Source organism: Sceloporus undulatus, chromosome 1 (genome assembly GCF_019175285.1).
Source record: "Sceloporus undulatus isolate JIND9_A2432 ecotype Alabama chromosome 1, SceUnd_v1.1, whole genome shotgun sequence".
Taxonomy (NCBI): Eukaryota; Metazoa; Chordata; class Lepidosauria; order Squamata; family Phrynosomatidae; genus Sceloporus; species Sceloporus undulatus.
The window spans coordinates 7,668,202-7,693,586 of NC_056522.1; the positions used below are offsets into that span (position 1 = coordinate 7,668,202).

The following is a 25,385-nucleotide window of genomic DNA, read 5'->3' on the forward strand; positions in this document are numbered from 1 at the left end:
ATAAATAAATAAACTGGGACAAATATAGGACAAAATTTTCAAATGGAGGACACGCAAAAAAATTGCTGATTTTTTTAAAAATGTTAATATAAATGCATGTTTTGGAGGCTTCTATAGACAATTGCCCCCCTTGCCCGCTGCTTGCCCCCCCTTGCCCGCCTCCTCCTGATAGGCCAAAGGCCCCACGCCCTCATGCGAGAGGCCAAAGGCTCCAGCGGCAATTGGCGGCAGGACCGGGCGGGGGCCAGTCCCAAGGCCTTGCCGGGCCGCATCCGGCCCGCGGGCCGCAGGTTGCCTACCCCTGCTCTATGTCCTGGTCTCTGGAGCAGCAGAAAACAAGCTTGCTGCATCCTTAATACAGTGCACCAGCATCATATGCTTTCAGCCACTTCTTCCAGTGCCACACACCAGAAGAAACAATGGCGTGTGTGCCTGTGGTGCACGCGCGCCACCCTGCACCACTGTGAGCACAAGCCCTATTACTTGTAATGGGGCTCGAGCATACGCGTTTTTTGTTTTACGCAGGGGAGTCCAGAACGGATCCAACACGTAAAACACCTTCTCAAATACTTAAACATGGCTATCATATTACCTCTTAACCTTGTCTTCTCCAGTTTGTAGTTTGGATCCCCAAACTACAAATTCTAGGATTCCCTAGGAAGCTGCCTTGGCAGAGTGGACTTGTAGTGCTATAACTGTGTAGTGTCAAAGGGCTCATGACATGCCTTCCCATGAGTCAGAGGCCTTCAGACACTGTCCAACAGTCCTGGGAGGTGGTACAGAAGTTGAACAAGCTCTGCATCTTACATTGGGACAAGTACGTCTAGATGTTAGGATTGTGATGAAAGGCATTGGTGATGAGTGTGTTTATGCACTGCACGGTTTTGTTGCAGTTGTGCCACAATGGTTGGTGTAACCTGGTGCAGAGGGATGCAGACTGCCCTGTCCTCCCTCCTGCCACCTCACTCTCCTGCCCCTTGCCCTTCTGCCTGCTCAGAACACTGCTGAGTGGGATGGCATTGCAGCCTTATATTCATGATCTGCTGTGCCTGCTCACCCAGCAGCTGTGCCAGACTCTGAAGGCATACATCCCCAGCAGTGGCCTTCAGAGGAGCGATGGGTGATGAGCCTTGCTGGAATGTGAAGACACTTCACCCCTGCAATGGTTGCTGCTGAGGGGGGCAGTGCTGCAGCCCCCACAAGGCCCAGCTGTTGCTGAGGGTGGCACTACAACTGTTGGAGGGACCTGGCATCGCTGCTGGGCTACACCTCTTCTCACTTGCCCAGTAGCCATGCCATTCCCTCTAGGTGTACCACCTAACTGGGTATACACCTCCTCTGAGGGGTCATCTGGTACTGTCTGCACTCACCCTGTGCACCCGAACTGACGCCTATGCTTTATTGATGTTATCAGGCTTGCTTAGCTCAGGCATCTCCTTTGTGTACTTGCTCCAAACTTGGGAACACCCAGTGGGTGTTAGGAAACCCTGCTAAACAGAGGTGGGTGGGATGTCGCAATGCCATAACCAGAAAAGTCTCTGACTACACCCTTTCCTTGAAAAGACTCTGATACAGAGGAACTCAGCTATTCTGGCTTGTGCATATTATTGCTGCAACGGTTGTGTTATTGTCATCTACCATCTGCAGCCACAAGGTGCATGTGGCATGCGGGTTTGGAGGTTAGAGGGATTAACTGACAAAAATGGGAACTGTTTAAAGAAGAAAGGAGGAGAATGGATTTTGAAACTTAAAACTTTAAAACTAGAGTGTTTAAATGAAGATTTGGAAACACAATGCCTAAGATTGAGCAATTTTTACCTATTGCATCAGTTAGAACTTAGTCAGGATTTAGTTACTTTGGGGATGGGTTGTAGCATATGTCTTCGGATTGGTTCTCTCTGATGGAGTCATGAAAAATATCCATAAATAAGAACCCATTGGTAACCAATTTCCACTTGTATAGTGAGTTCAGACTGTCTCCAGAAATTTCTGAGCATTGGTATGTATGTGTTTATATATATAATAGAAACTGTTACATTTTTAAAGAAAAAATGTTTTTAAGAGATGTTTTATGGGTTGTCTCAGACATTATATACATTGTAAATGTTCTTATTTCAGAATAGCCACTGGATGAAAGAATAGGGGGCATGCTTACAAAGGGAGTAGATAGAGAGACTTATAGCATGAGAAAAGAAATCTGAAACTGAAAGGATTCATCCAGGGATTTTTTTGAAGAAATGGATTATCTAGATCCATTTCAATCCAGCTTCAGACCTGGCTATGGTATGTAAACAGTTTGGTTGCTTTGGTGGAAGACCTATGCAGGGAGCTGGACAGGAGGAGTGTGTCCGTGTTGGTCCTCCTAGACCTCTCAGCGGCTCTTAATACTGTCAACAATGGTATCCTTCTGGGTCATCTCTCTGGGATGGGATTTGACGGCACCTTCTAAAAGTGGCTTCAGTCCCTCTTGGAGGGGTGAACTCAGAAGGTGGTATTGTGAGACTCCAGTTCAGCCCCCTGGCCATTGGCCTGTGGGGTCCCCCATGTTATTTAACATCTACATGAAACCACTGGGAGAGGTCATTTGGAATTTTGGGGCGTGGTGCAAACAGTATGCTGATGATACCTAACTCTATCTCTCTTTTCCATCTGACTCCAAAGAAGCTGTCTCTGTACTAAACTAGTGTCTGCTGTTAGTAATGGACTGGATGAGCCTGAACCTGTGGCATCACTAGGGGGGTTCAGGGAGGGGTGCGGACCGCACCAGGTGACACACTAGGGGGGGCGGGTGACACCACTGCTTCTCAAACACCTACTTTTGGGCAGGTATGGGATGTGGCATGCATCTGCCTCCCTTTAAAATGCCTTAGAAGATGGTGGGTGTGGGGTGAAGCTCAGTGGGAGGGGAAAGGAGAGGCCCCAGAATTTTTTAAAATTCAAATTTCAAAATTTTAAATTAATTTAAAAAAATTGTAATCTTTTATTTTAAAAAACTTTCTTTAAAAACATCACATTTTAACAAAATCTTCACTATACATATGCAAACACATTTAGGTTGTGCATGTGCTATTGTAATTTGAAGGTATACTGGTGCCTCGGGTTACGAAATTAATTCGTTCCGCCATTCCTTTCGTAACCCGAAAATTTCGTAACCCGAAACACTTTTTCCATTGAAAATAACTAATGCGTTCTATGACCTCAGACTGAACCTGCAAGTCAAAACAAAGTTACAATAGAGGCCTATTAAGCTAAGTACCCTACAATACAATGTAATACAAAGTTGCCTGAGGCACTAAAGAGCTTAAGAATGACTTGCAGGTCCATTCTAAAGGATAAAGAAAAAAAGTTTTTTTCTTACCTTTGCTGGTCCTGGCATCTCAGAGTGAGGCAGGAGGAGGAGGAGGAGGAGGAGGGGGGGCAGCCAAAACACCCAAATTTAAACCCAGACAACCAATTCAACCAATTTAACCAATTCAACCAATTTAACCAATTCAACCAATTTAACAAAGTTAACCATTTTAACAACAATTTTTTTTTAAATTTGGTGGTTTTTTTAAGGGTCATCAGCACCTTTGCCCTTCTTGGATGACGGTTCTCCCTCTTTTGTGAAGAACTGGTCCAAGGATGTCTGCTTTTGCCGGGCCTTAAGCAGGTTCCTAAAATGGCTAAGGCAGACATTATCATAATGGGCAATGGCATGGCTGGTCAACACCTTCTCAGGGTGATGCTTCTCAACATAAGAAGACACATTGTGGAATTGCCGCAAAATGTCTTTAATTTCTGCCGTTGGCAAAAATGCCCCCGCCGCCTCCTCCTCCTGGCCCCTGTCAAAATGGAGCACGTCCTCATCCACGGCCGAGTGTTGCATGGCCGCCAAGGCCTTGAGGTCCTCTGTTGTGAGGTCCTCACTGTGCTCCTCAATGAGTTCCTCCACGTCCTCGTCGTCCACGTCAAGTCCCAGGGACCTTGCGATGGAGACAATCTCGTGCACCTCTTCTTCTTCACCTGGCTCAGCACCCTCGGTCTGTGACCCTTCCAAGGAAGAAGCATCAGGCCACAGCTTCCTCCACGCAGCAATCAGGTTGCGCCTGGTGATCTCCTGCCAGGCCAAGTCCACCATCTTCAAGCACACGACGATATCGAAATGCTGCTTCCAGAACTCTCGCAGGGTCAGCTGTGTGCTCTCCGTTACATCAAAACACCGCTTGAAGAGGTGCTTGGTGTAGATCTTTTTGAAGTTGGCAATGACCTGCTGGTCCATGGGTTGCAAGAGGGAGGTCGTGTTGGGCGGCAGAAACTGGACCTTGATGAAGGAGAACTCAGCAAGGATGTCCTTTTCCAGGCCAGGCGGGTGCGCAGGAGCATTGTCCAAGAGGAGGAGGCACTTCAAGGGCAAATCCTCTTCCTCCAGGTACCGCTTCACAGTCGGGCCGAAGACACTGTTGATCCACTCCACGAAAAGGAGGCGTGTGACCCATGCGCGGCCATTGGAACGCCACATCACTGGCAACCTGTCCTTTTGAATGTTGTGTGCCTTGAAGGCCCTTGGATTTTCTGAGTGGTAGACCAACAGGGGCTTGATCTTACAGTCCCCTCTGGCATTCGCACACAACGCAAGTGTGAAGCGGTCCTTCATAGGCTTGTGGCCTGGCAATCTCCTCTCCTCCTGGGTGATGTAGGTGCGGCGAGGCATCTTCTTCCAGAAGAGGCCCGTCTCGTCGCAATTGAACACTTGCTGCGGGACGTAGCCTTCCTCCTCCATCATGGCCTTGAACTTGATGACAAATGCTTCGGCGGCCTGGTGGTCTGCGCTGAACGCCTCATCGTGACGGACGACAGAGTGGATCCCGGTCCTCCTTTTGAACCTTTCAAACCAGCCACGTGAGGCTTTGAATTCCGGGGTGGCTGGCTCCTCCTGGGAAGAAGTTCCTTCGCCTGCCTCCTTGCTGGCCAGGTCTTCAAAAATGGTGGTGGCCTTCTCACAGATGACCGAGGTGGTCACAGTGTCCCCGGCTCGCTCCTTTTCTTTAATCCAGAGGAGCAGCAGGCGCTCCATCTCCTCGTGCTTTGGTGTCCTCTGCTTGGCAATCGTAGTCACGCCTTTCGCAGGAGCCACAACGCTTCTGATGGCCTCCTTCTGCTTGAGGACAGTGCCAATTGTCGAAGGGTTTCTTCCATACTCCTTGGCAATGTCCACCAAGCGCACGCCCCTCTCATGCTTGGCGATGATTTCCCTCTTGTCCTCCAAGGACAAGGGAGCCCTCTTCTTTTTGTCACCACCGCTTTTATCTGTGGCTTTCTTGGGAGCCATAGCTCAAGCCTAAAAAGGACAAAAGGCACAGGCACTGAGCAAAAGCCACAATTGGAAACCACCCCCACCCCCATGGTCACACTCTCTGGCCCACATGGAGCCAAGGCCAAACTTGCAAAACTCACACCCCACACTTTCAAATCATCACAGCCATGACCAAAGCACCCAAGAACCCAAACCCAAACCCCAGAAACCCCAAATCTAAAAATGCAACCCCATGGTCACACACCCCACACTCTCAAATCATCACAGCCATGACCAAAGCACCCAAGAACCCAAACCCAAACCCCAGAAACCCCAAATCTGAAAATGCAACCCCATGGTCACACACCCCACACTCTCAAATCATCACAGCCATGACCAAAGCACCCCACCACCCCACAGCAAAAGCATGGTCACACTGTCTCACCCCACAAGAAGAAGGTAGAAATCCATACACCTACCTGTACAGAAATTCCTGATGGCAGGTCTTGATCCGAAGTGTACACCTGGCACTGTACACGTACAGTAGTACAAAGCCAGAACAAGTCCAAAGGCAGAAAGCCAGAAAAAGTCCAAACCTCCACTGGAACCACGAGTTAGAGTTCAGAAGCAACTCTTCCTCACCAGTCCACAAGGCCAGACAAAGGGGGCAGATCAATGGAAGCCGGCTTTTGTTTCTGAAGCCAGGCCACCCCCCCCCCCAATTTCGTTAGCCAATCCAGATGATCAGCTTGATTTCTCAAGCCAATCAATACTGCTAACGAAATTCAAAATTCGCGCCAAAGCTAACCCCTAACCCAGCCTCCTTAGCTAAGAGAAGGCTTTCCGTTAGCACTGGAAAGCCTATAGCTGCACTTTGCAGCATTTGAATTTCGCGCCGAAATGAATTTCGTAACCCGAAACAGTTTTTGCCAATCCAACTTTTTCGTATCCCGGAAATTTCGTAACCCGATCATTTCGTATCCCGAGGCACCAGTGTATAATCTTAATTTTGCTAGTTGTTTATGTCTCAACTATTAGCATTACACTCAGTACTATATGGGAATTACGATTTATGGGTAGCGTTATGCTCCTGGGTTCAGATCTGAGACTGGATGCCCAGTTTTCAGCAGTTGCCATGAGTTCATTTGCACAGTTAAAAGTAGTGTGCCAAAAATAATGCATTTTTGTTTTATGGGAAAATAAAAGCAAACCAAGATTTCAAAAATAACTTATTTAGAAATGCCATTTTTCGGATATGGAAAAAATATCAGAAATTAATTTGTATGGGTATCCCCTTATGGTGCTCCTCACATGAGGCCCTTCTGAGAACAGATCCAATAAGAAATGGAAAATGGCTGAGATATGCTGACTTGCTTAAATTTAAGCAAGGAAATTGGAAAATGAAAACAATGGAAGAACTCAAAACAGAAGGAAAAATTGACGATTGGTTTTTATACCACCAACTGCAAAACAGATTTAATATGGATAAAAAAACTGAGGGAATAAATTCCCTTAAATCTGAGTTGGAAAGCATTTTGTGGGCAAAGAAAGGAGTAACAATATCAGCACTTTATAAATGTTTATTAAAATATGATACGGAAAGGGAACAGGTTAAATCTAATATGATAGCTTGGGCACAAGACATAGGAAGGCCTCTAGACTTTGATCAATGGGAAAAATCATGGACAAAAAGAGTTAAATACACTCTATGTCAAGACATAAGAGAGAACTACTACAAAATATGTTATAGGTGATACCTAACGCCAGCAAAACTTTGTAAAACGTATGGAAACTCCAACAGTAAATGCTGGAAATGTAAAAAGAAAAAAGGGACAATATACCACCTCTGCTGGAAATGCAAAAAGGCAAAAAAGTTTTGGTCAACCATACGGAAAACTGTTAATAGAATGCTGAATGTAAAATTAGAGGACAAACCAGAAATATTTCTCTTGAACATGATTGATGAAAATTTGGAAAAGAGATATGGATTTGTGCTTTTTTATATGATCTGTTCAGCTAGGATGGTATATGCAAAAACTTGGAAAAGTCAAAAGGTTCCAAATTTAAAAGAGTGGTTTGCTAAACTATATGAGATATTCGAATCAGATAAATTGACAAGAAAATTAAATTACTAATCATCAGAAAAGTTTTTAGAAACATGGAAACAAGTGTTTAATTTCTTTGAAAAAAAGGGGGACATAATGACACTAAGTCTTTTGAAGGAATGGTAAAAATATGAGCCTTTAGGTGCAGTTTTTTTTTCTTTCTTCCCTTCATACCTACCCTTTTAGGAGTGGGGAATATAGTACTTCAAAGTATTTGGACATCTAAATTAAGATGCAGTAGAAATCATATTGTTTGACAGAGCCTGATCTTATGTACGTATCAGTCAAAGGCAATACCAACAAAATGTAAGGAGATTTCCTTTAAACTATACAGAGCCTTCTTTCTTCTCTTTATTTTGTCTTTAGTTTCCTCTCTTTCTTTATATAAGGAAACAGATGATAAAATTTAAATTAAGGAAATGAGAAGTAATCAAGTTATAACATTATTTAGACTTCAATGGATATAAGGGTACCTGAAGTTACAGGAAGATTTATGTTGTTTGTTGTTTGTTGCATGGGAGATGGAAGGATGTAAGTAGAAATGGGAGATATGAAAGAATATAAGTGTCAAGTGTTTACATATTTTGTATATCTGTATGTATATGTTACGTGTTTGTATTGTAAATGTTTTTTTTATGAAATAAACTATTTTTTTTTTAAAAAGTAGTGTGCCAAAAATAAGAAGGATTAATAAGGGGAGCGATTAAAAAAGAGGTAATTGGTATAGACAGGAAAGGATAGATAGGAAATTTGAAGAGGGGCAATCCCAACTTTCCCCCATCAGACTGAATCATACCACAGCTTTCCCTCCCCAGGACACCCTAATTTTCCACCCTGAGATAATGGAGCAGTTTAAGAACTGGCTGGGCCACCCCAAGGAGCTCTACAACCTGGTGCGGTTCAAGATGGGAGGTTCCAAGACTGTGATGCTCAAGATGGATGAAGTAAGTTGGTGCGTCTCTGTTTTGACTGGGTCCCTCTTCACTTGAATTGGATTGTTAGTCTCTGTTCTGGTTCATCTCCTTATACTCTTTACACTGAATAAGTGCTGGTTAGTTGTTCATACAATTATATGTCGTAGTTTTTGTCATATAATCCTGCTGGCATCTGGAAACCCCAATCCCAGAAAAAGGCACTTTTCACATGTTCAGCTGATCAGTGGAAACAGCCTTTCCCACTGACCTGACTGGCTGGGATTTTTTGGGGTGTGTGTAGGAGGGATAGGAGTGCTGGTTGTATTAACTCACCACTCATTTCTCTCTCCCCCCCCACCTTCTGTGAGTGTGTATACGCCTGTCATCTTATGGTGACCTCATGATTTTCAGAGGGTTTACTTAAACAAAGAGTACTCAGAGATAGTTTTGCTAGTTCCTTCCTCTGCAATATACTACCTAAATCATATTTCAGAGGAAGATAAAGGTGCACTACTTCTGAATATTCCACCACCTTCCCGATACCTGTGCTCTTTTTCTAGGACTCACTCAGCGACAGCCTCCGCCTCTGCTACCAGTACCTCAACCAGATCAGCTGGACCTATTCCATTGTCGTCCAGGTGCTCGAGGGGGAGCTGCGGTGAGTTGGAACCTCTCTGAGTGTCTTGTGTATGTTGAGAGGAAGGGGGCAGAGGACCTGAGCTTGGGAAAAGGTATCCATTTTTGGACTACAGTTCACAGATTCATGCAGCAAGGACACGTCAAGTTCCCTCTTGGCTCTGCCAGTTGCACCTCAAAAATAATACAGTTGGCTCCACACACTCAGTGGTTTCCCTTTTGTGAATTTGACGATTCACAAATTTGACTAATATGTTCTCTCTAGGAGTCTCTAATAAGTTCTCCAGCGTTCTATGGTCAACATATGCCAGAGGTTGACTGTGGACTCATATAAGTTTATCACATGGGGCTTGGAAAACGGGAACGGAGCGGAACAGGAAGGGAATGGAACAGGGGGAAAACATATGTTTTAGCATGGGAGAATGCCACTGATGCTGCTGGGAGTCCCTAAACAGTTCCCCATCCATCCCACAGCAGACAATTTCAACGAACAACTCTAAATAGTCCTTCAAAAATGGCTGCCAGGGAACAGTTGGGGAATGGATTGGGAACTTCCAGTGGCATTGGCAGCATTCTCCCACGCAATAACATATACAGTGGACCCTTGTTATATGCTGGGGTTTGGTTCCAAAATCCACTGTGTATAACGAAATCCATGTATGCTCAAGTCCCATTAAATATAATGACATAGCAAAATGGTGTCCCTTATAAAAAATGGAAAATCAAGGTTACATATTTGAAATTTATACTTTTTTGAACATTTTCAAATCGTGTATGCTTGAATCTGTGTATAAGAAGGGCTGACTGTATTTCCCCCCATTCCATTCCCTTCCTGTTCCGCTCCATTCTGCTCTGTTCCCATTCTCCAAGCCCTGTGCAATAAACTTACAGTAATACTGGAAGACCTAGAGATTCATAGAGAAGTGTTCTCTCAGGTTAAAAAAAATAGTATTTGTAATTGTAAACACCCAAAGAGAAGGTGTTTTTACCATACATCAAAGGAGTCACAGACAGAATAGGCAAAGTGGTGAGGAAGCACAACCTTCAAATGGTTTACAAACCAACAAAGAAAATGCAGCAAATGCTTTGCTCAGCCAAGGACCAGAGAGACCCTCTCACAGCCGCAGGAGTTTACCGCATACCATGCAGCTGTGGACAAGTCTGCATAGGGACCACCAAACGCAGTGTGCAAACAAGAATCAAGGAACACGAGAGACACTGCAGACTGGGTCAGCCAGAAAAATCAGCAGTAGCAGAACATGCCACAAACCATCCTGGGCACAAAATACTGTTTGAAAACACTAAAGTTCTGGACCATGCCGACCACTACCATGTCAGGATGCACAGGGAAGCCATTGAAATCCACAAACACTTGGACAATTTCAACCAGAAAGAAGAAACCTGTAAAGTGAACAAAATTTGGCTACCAATCCTGAGGAATAGCAAAATAAGGACTCAGCAAATGCAAATGGGAAACCAGAGTCAGGGGCTTTCCCAGCAGATAAAGATCACCAATTAGCAGACATTAATCCTCTTTTGCATTAGCATCCCAGCCTGAGAACAATACACATGCAAATCACTCCTGCATTCCCAGGCTCGCGCAGTATATATACAACCAACTTTTTCCAAGCAAAGCATTCTCTGAAGATGCCAGCCACAGATGCTGGCAAAACGTCAGGAAGAAACTCTTCTGGAACATGGCCACATAGGCCAAAAAACCCACAAAAACTAAGTATTTGTAATGGTGGCAGTTGAAACAAAGGGAGGGCCTTTCCAATGTCTTCTGGGCTAGGCATAGTAGAGGTAACTGGTATAGGCAGCCTCCTCTCAGCGAAGACCAGTACGGTGGCAATCTTTCATCTCCTCTTCTCTTTTATATAGTTCTTTCATATATTGTTGCAATTTTTTAAAATTCATCTTGGTCGTCATGTTTTGTGTTCCCCTGCTGATTGTAGAGCATTCCCATTATTGCTTTAAATTTCCCTTTGATTTCTTAAATCTTGTGGAAGAGGAATATTATATTTTTGTTAATATAATATTTATTATGACTACTAAACATTATATCATAAAACCCCAAACCAAACAATACAAATTCCACAACTTCGGTATCTGCATCAACAGTAAACCAAACTTACACACTTACAAAAACACTAACATAACCCCCTCCACATAACCCAATAATTACAGATATATAATGCTAACTCTTACAAAGACATCTATTTACTTTTGTAACTTCCTTCTAATGCAACTGGATTTTTTCTTCTTATTGTCTAGGTTACTTATAATTTGGGTGCATCCTAACTGATTAAAAATATTTTATATTTCTTTGATCTTATATCTTATCTTTTCTTAATATCTCAACCTTGTCTAAACATTCTCTTATCACTCTCCATTCTTTTCTCATTAAATATTTTAACCATATTTTTCAAAATAATAATGTGGATTTTTTATCCCTCAAATATTGATATATTCTCCAATACTTTACAATTAAATTGCAGTTGTCTTCTATCATTGGAAGTTCTTCTTTAATTCTCCCTGAGTGAGAGTGAGAGATTTGGACAAACTCCCTGAGAGTCTGGCCAAATCTCTCATGTCTGTTAACTTCAGACAGAAACAGACTAGCCAAATAGAGCGGCTTGTGGCCACTTTGGGAGGGCATGGTGTTTAGATGATGCTTGCCCCAAATGCGGCCAGAAGCTGCTCAGAGGCTGCCTAAGGCAGCCCAAAGCTACAGGCAAAAGGAGCAGATTTAATCTGCTCCTACCAGCAGTCCATTCAGTACCACAGCCTTGGTCCGCTTTGAAAGCATTATTATTATTATTATTATTATTATTATTATTATTATTATTATTATTATTATTAATTATATCCCGCCTTCCTCCTGGACTCAAGGCAGCAGTCCCAAGCTGATTGGGACCAGAGCAGCTCCATCTGTTTCAGCCCTTTGTTAACTAGTCTTCAATTGGTGGAGTTGGATGAAGAGGCCATGCCGGATTGCGGTCACAGCAGCCGCATTTCGCATCCCCTATCTCGCCTTTTCAGGGCGCAAAAAGAAGCTGAAAAAAGTGGCTCATTTTTGTGCCCTGGAAAGGGCATGATAGCTGCAGCATCATGGCTTTAAGTCGTGCCCTTGGCACTGCTTCATGTCAATGCAGTGTCAGAGGAGCGCTGTGATGCCATACACTGTGTGGAGCAGTACACAGCATCACGCTGCCATGGGGCGGAGTTGGGGCATGTGTCGTATGGACACCACGCCCTGACTCCACCCCCAGGCCAGCCTTAACAGCTGGTCTGCACACCCTGAAGTTTCCATCTTTGTGCATATAGTAACCTGGCTGCAATTACCATATTCAGAATTAATCTCAAATATTTTTTTTTCTGTCTCTTTATCCAATATAAGTGTCCTATTTAAAAGATACAATTCTGGTTTCATAAAGAAAAATTTCCCTAGAATTTTTGTTATAACAATATGGATTTCCCTCCAGTATTTTCTAGCTATTATACAATTCCATCATATGTGAAAATATGAGCCATCTCTTTCTTTACATTTCCAACATTTGGTATCTAGGTTTTTATATATCTTAGGTAATTTTGTCAGTGTTCAGTGCCACATATACAACATTTTCTAATAAATTTCTTTAAGATTCTGACACAATGTAAATTTGTTTGTTCTAGTTCACAATTTTCCCCAATCTTTCACATTTAAAGTATGTTGAACATATTTGCTCCATTTTGTCATTGTTTCCTTTATTCTTTCCTGTTCTAATTCTCTTTTTAATAAGAGTCCATAAAGTTTTGATTTTCCCCCATCCCTTTCCTTCCCTTTTCAAAAAATATTTTATCTAATTCATTTCTAGTTTCCTCTATCCCCTCCAATCTTAGATCCATCTTAAATCTTTCAGACAGTTGTGGAGAAACCTGGACTTCATTGGCATCCAAGTCACAAAGGCTCTTCTTTTCTCCTGCATCCCCACAGCCATGTTCTTTGCATCTTCTACTTAGTTCTCCGGGCTCTGGACACGGTGGAGGATGACATGACGATCAACCTGGAAACCAAGATCCCCATGTTACAGAACTTCCACTCCTACCTGTATCAGCCAGACTGGCGATTCATGGATAGCAATGACAAACACAAACAAGTGCTGGAGGATTTCCCAACGGTGAGCCATTGCCCCCAATTGGATCATGGTGGAGAACAACGACAGATTAATATACAACATGTAACATCTGTTGAAAATGTAACATCAGTTAAAAACACATAAACATCTATTTTTGTGAATGAGTGCACTTACAACAACAACAAATCTTCATTGAATCAGTCTACCAACTATTTCAATCAATCTTTATTTTTCTCAGTAGTCCCATTCAGAACGTGCCAGGAAGTGACATGCTATTCCTTTTGCCATTTGGAAATGGCCTGCTGAGGAAAACAGAGGCATTGTTGCCTTAAAGGCTGGCTTGGAGGTGGAGGCGGGATGTAGCGTCCATATGATGTATGCCCCAGCCCCACCCCCTGGGTGGCATGATACCATGCGCCACACCACACGGTGTCATGGAGTTCCTCTGGCACTGCATCCGCACAATGCAGCGCCGAAGTAATGCCATAGAGCCGCAGCACTACAGCTATTGTGCCATTTCCAGAGTACAAAAAGGAGCTGCTTTTTTGCGGCACCTTTTCACACCCTGGAAAGGCCAGATCAGGGCCCCTGGGTCTTGTTGTGGTGGGGTATGGCCCATAGGCAGCACTAGGATGGGGAAGAAGGTACTTTGCCCTGATGAATTATCACCCTTCCTCTATAAACAAAACAAAAACATTCTTATATTTCACAACCATAAGTGGATTTCTAGACACTTGTTTGTTTTTTAATTGGGGCAGCCCATACACCCCATGGATGGCCCAAGGGACAGGTGTTTGGCCCCACGGACCTGGTACAGTTTCCCACCTCAATATTAAAAGTGTTGTTGTGTGCTTTCAAATAATTTCCTACTCATGGTGACCCTAAGGTAAACCTATCGTGGGCTTTTCTTGGCACAGTTTGTTCAGAGAAACCTGGCCTTTGCCTTCCTCTGAGGCTGAGAGTGGGTTTCCATGTTGAGCAAGGATTTAAACCCTGGTCTCCAGTTGCAGTCCAACACTCAAACTATTATACTGTGCTGATTTTCTTTAATATTAAAGTATCATACAATTATATTTTGCCTCTGGCTTGGCAGAGAAAAGTGGTACTCAGATCCCCTAAACTCTAACTTTTGCCTTGAACTTATCTGGAGGTTTAGCCTATTTTTTCCTTGCGTCTCAGATATCTTTTGAGTTCCGGAAGCTGGCAAAGGTCTATCAGGATGTAATTGCTGACATTTGCCACAAGATGGGCCTTGGGATGGCCGAGTTCTTGGAGAAGAAGGTGGAGTCGGAGAAGGACTGGGACAAGGTCAGTGGCTCCTCCCAGCAAATCTTCATGGCCAAAATCATAGTCAAGCTGAACAGCCAAAATGGTGGGCGTTTGATTACAAAGCTTTAGCCAAAATGGTGGGCATTTGATTACAAAGCTTTAGCCAAAATGGTGGGCATTTGATTACAAAACTTGCAGTTTTAAAAAAAAAACTTACCCATCCTAGTGCTTCCAGGGCTCAAACCCCCCCATTTGTTTGTTTGTTTGTTTGTTTGTTTTTAAATAAAAGAACAGGACAATGGAGGGGATGCATTGGTAGAAGTTACAAGGTAAAAAAAGAAGAAAAGATTTTGTTTGACACATGGTTGAAGTCCAGCTTATCTGAAATATGTGAAGTTGAAGGTTTTCATGGCCAGCATCCATAGTTTTTGTGGGTTTTTGGGCTATGTGACCATGTTCTAGAAGAGTTTATTCCTGATGTTTCACCAGCATCTGTGGCTGGCATCTTTAGAGAATGCCTGAAGATGCCAGCCACAGATGCAGGCAAAACGTCAGGAATAAATTCTTCTAGAACATGGCCACATAGCCAAAAAAAAAGCCCACAAAAACTATATTTGAAATATATTTTCCTGTATAAACCTACTGCAGTCCCACCATCTTCACAGGTATATTTGCTGGAGACACAAGAGAGGGTCTTCTTGGTGGATGCTCCCAGGCTTTGGACTTTCCTCCCATGGGGACTTGGCTGGATCCCTCTATCCACTGCTTTCACTGCAAGCCAAGACCTTTTTATTTAATGAGGCATTTGATGATTACTTAGTTCTGGGGAATCTTTATAATAGGTTGAATGAACTATATTTTTTAGTGTGGCATCTTTAAATGATTTTGCACTTTTAAAATTTAATGGTGTTTTAATATGAAAACTCGTTTGATTGTGATTTTCTTTAAAAATTGTCAGGTTTTTTTAGCTTTGTCTTGTTTTAGCACAGGCATAAGCTGCCTTGGGTCCCATGTCAGAAGAAAGATGGGGCATTAATAAAATAAATTAAAATAATAAAATGTAAATAAATTCCTGGGCTGGCATTCACAGGTAGAGAAGAGAGAGTGGGGGGGGGGGGGGGGGAGGTCAACAGACTGGTCATTAAGGCCAGCCTGCAGGTGGAGTTGGGCCATGGCATCCTCATGATGGCCTGACCACCCTCATGGCACCATTACGCCATGGGCTGTGGCGTCACAGTGCTCCTCTGGCATTGTGTCTGCATGACGCAGCACCAAAGGAGCACCATAAAGCCGTGCACTGTCCACACGATGTGTGGCGTCAGAGTGCTCCTCTGGCATTGCGTCTATGTGACGCAGCACCAAAAGAGCACCATAAAGCCGTGCGATAGCGCCTATGGGTCCCTTTCCAGGGCGCAAAAAGAAAACCTTTTTGTGGCTCTTTTTTGCACCATGGAAAGGAGAGATCAGGGCTATGGCATGTGGTTGCTGCGGACATAATCCAGCATGAAAAGAGGCGGTCTGTCAAGACCCTGTGTGTGCCTCCAAAGTCAGCCATCTTATGAAAGATGCTTTTCCAGCTTCTCCCTTTCCTAAGTTAATACAATTCAAACACAGTTGCGTTAATCTGGAAGATCAGTATGCAAAGGGACCTTTTAGCACCTTTGAGACTGTGGCTCCATCCACACTGCTGAAATAATCCAGTTTGACACCACATGAACTGCCATGGCTCAGTCCTATGTAATTCTGGGAATTGTGGTTTTGTGGTTTTGTGAGACATTAAGCCTTCTCTGTCAGAGAGCTCAGGTGTCACAACAAACTACAACAAACTACAAATTTCAGCATTACATAGCATTCACCCATGACAGGTAAACTGGTGTCAACTGGACTATTTCTACAGAGAGGATACAGCATTACTGAAAGAAAGGAGTTGGTGACATGAACTGTCATAGATTTGAGGCTACTGCCTCCATTGCATATGCATCTGTGGAAGTAAGATCAAGTCTATAAAAGCTCATGCTACCAACTTCTTTCTGTCATTAGTTTCATATGTGCTACAAGATTCCCAGGCTGATACAGGCATACCTCAGTTAAGAAAGCAGATGTGTTTTTTGGCATCGCTACTTTAATAGAAAATTTAGTACCAAAGGCAGAAATAGGGATAGGTTCCTGTATCACAAAAAGGAAGAGTGTTTGCACACATTTCAGAAATCTTTTTATTCAGAACTAATAACAGACACATAAGAAATGGAACAATCCAGTCAGGTCAGCCTTCTACGAGTAAACAAAAATATTCATAACCTTCAAGAAACCACTTGAAGGCTTCCTCAAAAATGTATCCAGGGATGGTTTTCTTTCAATAGCCCCCACTTTTCTTCTGGTTTCCAATTTTTTGGCCAGAGTAATAGCTCTATGCTTTTTGGAGATGCATATTTGGGGTCACTGGCGTATCTACACTCCCTATTTCTCTGCGTTGTTAGTACAACTCATACAGTCCCCACCCAAGCTTTGTTTATTGTGTTTTTTACTGTGCACTATTGCAACCCAGCACCACAGGTTTGTGTTTTCTTAGCTCTTCTTTACTATCCTTTGAATGCCAATGCAGCTAAAATGCTTGCAGCTCAACAGAGGATGAGGAAGAGAATTGGGCCTTGAGAGGGGTAAAAGGTCTTTGTAAAAAAGGAGCTACATTGTCAGAGCCTTTGTTAAATAAGCTATACCTATGTAAAATGTGCCCCCTGCCTCCCAAATGCCCTGATGTTGTATCAAAGAATTTTATCACATTTTTGCCAGCTACATATCCTGCCCTAGAGTCACCTTTTGCCCAGCCCTGCTCTAAAGGGTGACATTTTTTGTCCTCTCTAGTACTGTCACTACGTCGCCGGCCTGGTGGGGATCGGAGTCTCCCAGCTCCTCTCTGCGTCCAAACTGGAAGACTCTATTGTTTGCCAGGACACAGAGCTTGCCAACTCCGTGGGGATTTTCCTGCAGAAAACCAACATCATCCAGGATTATCTGGAGGACCAACTTGAGGGCAGAGAGTTTTGGCCTCAAGAGGTAAGGAAAATGAGGATGGGCAGAGAATAGGGAAGGGGGGGGGGCAAATAACATCTGAACTGGGAAATGATCACAGCTGAGTGGTAGTGATCTTGAGTTCAGTCCCCACCATCTGTAGTTATGGCTTGTTTCTTTAATTCATTCAGAAACAACCATACTGCCTTAAACATCCTGCTTTTGGAAGCTAAGCAGAATCAGGCCTGGAAGGAAAGTCAGGGGAAAACAATCTAAAGGAGAGGAGTGAGGATTGATAACATGATTACACTCCTTAAATATCTCTCACTAAGAGAAGGGGCAGATGGAGCACCTAACCACTGTGGTAGCCTTTATAGATCTCTCTGCAAAGGTAAGGGAGTCTTGAGTTGCATCTACCCCAAACTGAAGTGCCCTGTAAATCTTCAAGAGGCACTATGCAAGGATTTGTAAATCAAGTCCTCCCTTTATAATATATACTCTGCCCACAACAGGAAGGCATGAGTAGCCAGCAGCCAAAGCCCTGATTTCCAAGGCTGCTGCTTCATTGGCTCTTCTTAAGGAGCTGTTGGCTGTCCTTGAGAGAGCCCTCCACCTCCATTGGAACCAGAGAACTGGAAACCAAAGAGGCCATCTGCTGTAGGAACTTTGATTATTTCCAGCACCTGTTTACTGGTGAGTAAAATTTCTGAGTGACCACAGTCCTTCTTTTACACTGCAATGACATAGCCAATTCTAACCTCACCAGCTGGAGGAAGACTGATGGAAAATCCATTTCCCCTTCTGATTATCATAGGACAAAAGCTCCCCTTTGCTCAAGAATAAGACCAATGTCTGACTAATATCTGAGTACTCTAATTCAAGTCTCCAGTGGCAGAGGACCTTCACCCAAGAATATTAAAAGGATTGGCAGAAGTAATCTCATGACTATTGGCAATAATCTTGATCTGGAGAACAGGAGTAGTCCCAGCAGACTGCAGGAGGGCAAATGTTGTTCACATCTTCAAAAGGGGGAACAAGGGAACCAAACAATTACTGCCCAGTTAGCCTGACGATTCTAGAGCAGATCACTAAATAGACAGTCTGTAGATACTTAGAAAGGGATGCTGTGTGATCACTAAAAGTCAACACGGGTTTTGAAAACACATGTCATGTCAGACTAATCTTATATCTCTTTTTGATAGAATTGCAGCTCTATAGATGAGGGGAATGCAGTGTATCTTGATTTCAGTAAGACCTTTGACAAGTTTCCCCATGAAATCCTTGAAAACAGGCTGGTAAATATATGGCATAGACAATGCAATTGTCAGGTGGATTTGTAGTTGGGTGACTGACTGAACCCAAATGGTAATCACCAATGGCTCCCCTTCATCCTGGAGAGAAGTGACCAGTGGAGTGCCACAGGATTCTGCCCTGGGCTCAGTGCTATTCAACATCTTTATCAATGACTTGGATGAAGGAATAGAGGGCATGCTTATCAAATTTGCAGATGACACCAAATTAGAAGGAGTACCTAATACCCCAGAGGACAGGATTAGAATTCAAAATGACCATAACAAATTGGAGCGCTGGACTAGAACTAACAAAATGAATTTCAACAGGGAGAAATGGAGGGTACAACACTTGGGCAGAAAAAAATGAATTGCACAGATACAGGATGAGACCTGTTTTGACATTACACGTGAAAGGCATTTAGGAATCATAGGAGACCACACAACCTGAATATGAGTCAACAGTGTGATGCATCAATAGGCATATAGTGTCTAGATTGAGGGAAGTAACAGTATCACTCTTTACCTGGAATATTGTGTCTAGTTCTGGGCACTACAGTTCAAGAGGGATATTGACAAGCTGCACCATGTCCAGAGCAGGGTGACTAAACGGTGAAAGGTCTGGGAACCATGCCCTATGAAGAGTGGCTTAGGGAGCTGGGTATGTTTAACCTGGAGAAGAGAGTGTTAAGAGGTGACATGATAGCCCTGTTTAAATATTTCAAGGGATGTCATATTGAAGATGGAGCAGGCTTGTTTTCTGCTGCTCCACAAAGTTGGACCCTGAGTAGTGATTTCAAACTATAGGAACAGAGATTCCTCCTAAACATTAGGAAGAACCTGCTGGTGGTAAGAGCTGTTCAACAGTGTAATATGCTGCCTTGGAGTGTGATGGAGGCTCTTCTTTGGAGATATGAAGAAAAGGCAGGGTAGCTAACTGTCAGGAGTGCTTTGATGGTGTCTTCCTGCATGGTGCGGGGTTGGACTGGATTGTCTTTGTGGTCTCTTCTAGCTCTTTGATTCTATGAAGGTACATAACAACAACACAATATGATTGCAGCATAATGTGCATAAGCCAGAATGGTTGAACTATTCGATATCAGTGTCTTTTCAGAGAAAGGGCTAAATGTGAGACTTTTAGGTGTGGCATTGCAAAATCCCACCCACGTCTTCCTGGTAGGCTTTCCTAACCCTTTGGGTTTCTCAGGTTTGCAGCAAGTATGTAAAGACAGTGTCCGATCTGGCCAAGCCTGAGAACATTGACAAAGCAGTGCAGTGTATGAACGAGCTCATCACCAACGTCTTACATCACATTCCCGACATCTTGACATGCTTGTCTCAGCTGAAGACCCAAAGTGTGTTCAACTTCTGTGCCATCCCACAGGTAGGTTGTATGGTCTCTGAAGGTCTCTGCCTCTGGGAGGGCATTTCAAGGGCCTGTTCACATTACATTATTAGAGCACTATGATTCCATTCTAGTTGCTTAGGCAGACTCCTACATAATCCTGGGATTTGTAGTCTAGTGGATCTACTAGACTTCCCTGGCTGGAAATTTTAAATACCCCTGCAAATCTCAAAATTCCCCAAAGTTGAACCATAGGTGTTAAAGTGGAATCATAGTGCTTTAATTGTGTAATCTGAAGGGGCCCCAGAATTTTCTAGGCATATCGTGAGGGTGGAGGGGCTGTTGGATTTAAGCCCTGGCATCTCTGATTAAAAGACAGCAGATGGTGGAAAACACCTATTTCTACCTGAAATGTCATGGTGAGCAGCTGCCAGTCCCAGTAGACCAGGTCCATTTTCAAGTCTTTCTGTCCCTTGCATGGGCTGCACTCAGGGTGTAGCTAATGGAGAAGGGGTAAAATAAGAGCATTACACTCTCAAATAAGAGCTCTGTTGCTCCCAATGAGCATCTTTAGTAGAGCATTTAGAAATAATGTTTGGGTCTCCAAAGAAGAGAGTGTAAATAACTTGAAGGCACCCGACCCCATCTGATTTTGGGAGCTAAACAGGATCAGGTCTGTTTTTATTTAGATGGAGGACAATCAAGGCTGTTGGCTGTATTTCCGATGAAGGCAATAGCAAAACACCTCTGAATATTCTTTGCCTAGGAAAACCCTGTAAAATTAATGGGGTTACCATAGTCAAAAAGTGACTTGAAGGCACATACATGCACCCAAAATATTGATGAAAGCTTTGGGCTGAAATTTATCAGGACTCCTTTGTCTGCATGTGTGATTTCTGTCTCCTTTCTCACTGCCAGGTAATGGCTATTGCTACCTTGGCAGCCTGCTACAACAATCAGCAGGTCTTCAGGGGAGTGGTGAAGATCCGGAAGGGGCAAGCCGTCACACTGGTAATGAATGCCACCAACATCCAGGCTGTTAAGGCCATCATATACCAGTACATGGAAGAGGTGAGTTGGATGGCAGGGACAGATTACACTGGAGCCATCATATCCACTGACTTGCCATCTGTGGCTTTCAGCTCCAGTGGATGGCAAGCCTGTGATATTGCTAATAGCTGTGCATGCATGTGGCTGTGCTAGTGGGCATGCACACATCACACCACCATTAGGGAATATGGGACTTGAGGTCTGGAGATTTTTGGTATCTGTAGGAGGGTCTGTAATGGATCCCCTGCAGATACCAAGGTTCCACTGTAATGGGGGTTTAATAAATATTCCAGCTAGAATCCTATTGATAGTAGAATAGGTCCACTAAATCACTTGTGGAATGGAAAATCAACACTTACAAAAACCTCATTGGTGGTTCCCTCTAGCTGGAGCTCCCTATGGAATGTAGGGCTAAGTGTCCCTTTGTTGTAAATGTCACTTAAATTGAGTTATTTGTTGGGAACATGCCCGGTTCACTTCTCAAACCTGCCCAAAAACTTGCACACCTCTGCCTCTTTGTGTCTGCACTGTCTTATTGCTCCTTTTAATTTTGCTGCTACCAATATTTAACTGCCTGTTTAACTGCCCTTTGTAGGTAAGAAATAGGTTTTGTTGTCCATAGCGATCAGGTTGACTTTGATTTATGGTGGCCCTATGAACAAGAAACCTCCAAGTCATCCTGTTATCAGTAGCCCTGCGCAGGTCTTGCTAATTCAGGGCTGTATATTCCTGGATTGAATATATCCTCTTATAATGCAGTCTTTCTCTTTTCCTACTTTCTTCTGCCTTACCAAGCATCATTGTGTTTTCTAATGAGTTGTGACTTATTATATGCTCACTGTACAACAGTCTCAGTTTAGAAGGGGGACTACAACTCCCATGCTGTCTAGAGAATTCTAGCCATTTCCCCAGATTCTGGCCACTTGCTGAGTTGCTCCTGAAAGTCTGCTACCAAATAACTGCATGTTGCAATTATTGCTCAAACCTTGGTTGGTTAAGCCTTCAAAGGTTATGCTCTTCTGCCATATCCTATTGAGAGCCCAAGACCACCTGGACACCACAGTGAGGCAATACATAGGACTTATTGACAAGTTGTGGTATTATGATAATTATTCATTTATGTCCCTCATTTTCCATAAAATTGATTCAAGCTGACTGATGGAACAAAAAATTTCCCACCTGTACAGCCAAAAGAGAGCAAGGAAGAAGACATCCTATCCTCTCTATGGAGGGAGTTGCAGAGTCTAGGAGCAGCCTTCCAGAAGGCCATTTTCCTGCCAAATTTATCAGTGAGGATAATGTGATATATATAGAAGGGTCTTCTCTTAAGCTCTTAGAGTTCAGGCAGACCTGTATGGGAGGAGATGGCTCTTCAGATAGTCTCAAACCCAGCCATACAGAGATTATTATAGGTCATACATAGAAGAAATAGAGGCATGTCTCAAGATGCTCAAGAAATAGCTGTTTTATTGGTCAAAAAGCTGGGCACATTTCACCATATATATACTACTAAGGCCTTCTTCTGGTGCTATATAAGATCACAAAAGGGCAACTTGGAAATACATGATAACCACATTGCACAAAATTATAATTACATTATCAGCCTGAATTGGGACTAATAAAACAACTACCCATTCAGCATCTTGAATGGGTCTCCAATTTCTTGTAAGGATTTCATTGGATACTCCCAGATTCTGCTTCTTTTATAGGTCATAACCAGCCTTTTGATTGGTGCAAATATTCGCATTTTATTTCTTAAATCTCTCTATAGCCCCAATAAGTGCTCAGTTTTGTATTGAAAAGTCCTCTCTGTAAAAGCAGTCTCTTACTGGAAGTTGATTCTTCTCTTGATAGATCTACCAGAAGATTCCCAGCACAGACCCTTCCTCCAGCAAAACTCAACAGATCATCACTTCTATCCGCTCCGTGACCTTACCCAGAGGAGGACTTGTCTCCAGGACCCATTACTCTCCCATCTACTTGTCTTGTGTGATGCTTTTAGCAGCCCTGAGCTGGCAGTATCTGAGCATGGTGTCGAAGATGGTGGAAGAACATGTACACACTGGGGAGAACTGATTGATGTAGTGATTGTTTTGAAGGAAATGCTATTTCAGACCAGGAGGACTTGATTGGAGTCACAGAATCATAGAGCTGGAAGAGATCTCAAGGGTCATCCAGTCCATAAACCAGACTCAAAACCTTGAATATGCGAATTTGTTTGAACTGGAAGCTTACACAAGATATAGCTGTTAACAAACTAAGGTTCCTCAATGGAGACATCCTCCTCGTTCTCCATTTCCCCAGTTTTGGATAGACTAGTTGTGGGCAAGTCTCTTTTTGAGTCTTAATATATTTTTCTGCAGGGTATTTGACCTGTGTTTTTGTTTCAGTTTTTTTCTTCTTATATATGATCTTTTTGAACAAGAAAGTTGGAAGGTGCCTCTTTGTTGCTTGTTAATTTTAACAGTAAAAAAAAATTGCTGTGATGAAGTCTGGGCTATCATCTTTGATGTGTCAGTTGACATTCTGTTTATGTCTTACAGATGCATAAGTTCCCTTGTACATGTTGTATTTGAGGTGTTGATATATAATTTCTATATTCAGTTCAAGTTTATGAAACTGGAATTATGCATGTGATTCTATTGAACATTGTTGTGCAGTGTTGCACACTGTACATTGTTTGAATGGTTTTGCATTCAGGTGTAATTTTTATTTGTGCAATGTTGCAAATCTGTAATGAAGGTCCAAAGTGCAATTGCGACCTAACTCTCTGAGCATAACGTTAACACTATGAGTCTTTGATGGAGGATTGCGGCAGAGGACCACGAATCCAATGCCTGAAGCTCAGGTAAGGGGATATGTTTTCTCCATTGGAAGTCACAAATTTCCTAAGGTAAGGGTGAGAATCATGCAGCCTTCTACATGGTGCTATAGGGCATGGATGGTTAACTGCACAAGGCCAGGGACCATTTCCCTCCCCAAATCCTACCCAGCACTTGGGTGCTTGTGGGGATGGGGTTGGGAATATTGTGTTTTTCATACATGGAGCTGTGTGTCTTCATTCCATCTATTGACCAGAGCTTCAGTAAGATTGTTGAAGCTATAAAACTCTCTTAAGGATTTCTATAATTCCAAGGACTACATTAGCCTTCGAGGGTGGACCATCTTAATAGGTCCACCATCAGTGCAGATACAGAGAGCAGTCATGAAGCTAATTCTGACCAGAAAATGAACTGTCCATGACAATTCAAAAGTATTAATAACTTTCACCCACAGATCTGTATCCTTTGAGATGAAAACAGCACAAGTGTGGCCTGCTGAAGGTGTGGTTGAGATAGGTCCATGTGTGCCATGGATGCCATGAACTTCTAAGCTGCACCTTCAAGTGAATGTTGAAGTAACCCAAGATCAAGATTGTTGACTCCAATAGCATTTTCATTCTCTTCCTAAGGGGAGACAGTCGTCAAAGCATGCCTTTTGCTGAATGGATTTTTCTTGTTCAGCAAAAGCCACATTTTGACAACCATCTCCCTTTGGGAAGAAACTAGGACACGGAAAAATGGGCGCAAAGTACAGGAAAAGAAATTCCACCTAAACATTAGGAAGAAGTTCCGGACAGTAAGAACCATTCAACAATGGAACACACTCCCTTGAATGTGGTGGAGTCTGCTTCTTTGGAGGTTTTTAAACAGAGGCTGGATGGCCATCTGTTAGGAGGCTGCCTTGGCAGTTAAAGTGGAATCAATAGTGCGGTTACTATGTAGTATGAAAGACACAATGCCCTTTCAGAGGCAGAGACTTTCAGACACTGTTCAACCTTCCTGGGGGATGAAACAGAAGTTGAACACACTTTGGTTCTTTAGTCAGGACAAATATGTCAAGACATCTAGGACATGATGCAAAATGATGATGAGCTCATCCATACAATGCATGGCCTTGTCAATGTTCTCAGGCCTGGCCAGATCAGACATCCTCTTTGTGTACTTACTCCAAACCTGGGAACCCTCAAAGGATTAGAATTGCCTGTCAGGCAGATGTGGATTGGATGGTACAATGCCATACCTAGAACTCTCCCATTCCACCCCTTCTGAAAAGACACTGATATTGAAAACCAGCCATTCTGGCTAGCGGACATTATTACTGTAATCTTTGTTGCATTATTGTTACATATCTTGTTGTCAACTTGATTCTCTTCCTGTCAACTTTCTTCATTGTCCTGCTTTCACAACCATACATAGAAATGCTGACCCCATAGTTATGACCATGATCATAGAATCGTAGAATAATAGAATCATAGAGTTGGAAAAGACCACAAGGGCCACTCAGTCCAACTCCATTCTATCATGTAGAAACTCTCAATCCAAGCATCCCTGAC

At 43.2% G+C, this 25,385-nt stretch overlaps 1 protein-coding gene across 2 annotated transcripts; it reads left to right on the plus strand.

Moving 5' to 3' along the window:
• Positions 1 to 1,886: 1,886 nt before the first annotated feature.
• LOC121937029 (squalene synthase-like) lies at positions 1,887 to 23,501 on the plus strand. 2 transcript variants are annotated; one of them, XM_042479841.1, is made up of 9 exons: positions 1,887 to 1,999; positions 8,196 to 8,324; positions 8,855 to 8,952; positions 12,907 to 13,090; positions 14,228 to 14,356; positions 17,180 to 17,371; positions 19,823 to 19,999; positions 20,879 to 21,031; positions 22,865 to 23,501. In XM_042479841.1, exons 2-9 carry the CDS (start codon positions 8,223 to 8,225, stop codon positions 23,084 to 23,086), a joined length of 1,257 nt encoding a protein of 418 aa, XP_042335775.1. In that variant the 5' UTR covers positions 1,887 to 1,999; positions 8,196 to 8,222; the 3' UTR covers positions 23,087 to 23,501. The 2 variants fall into 2 exon arrangements, with proteins under 2 accessions (XP_042335775.1, XP_042335783.1); XM_042479849.1 differs by lacking the exons at positions 1,887 to 1,999; positions 8,196 to 8,324 and having other exon boundaries at positions 8,879 to 8,952; positions 12,833 to 13,090.
• The last annotated feature ends 1,884 nt before the right edge of the window (positions 23,502 to 25,385 follow it).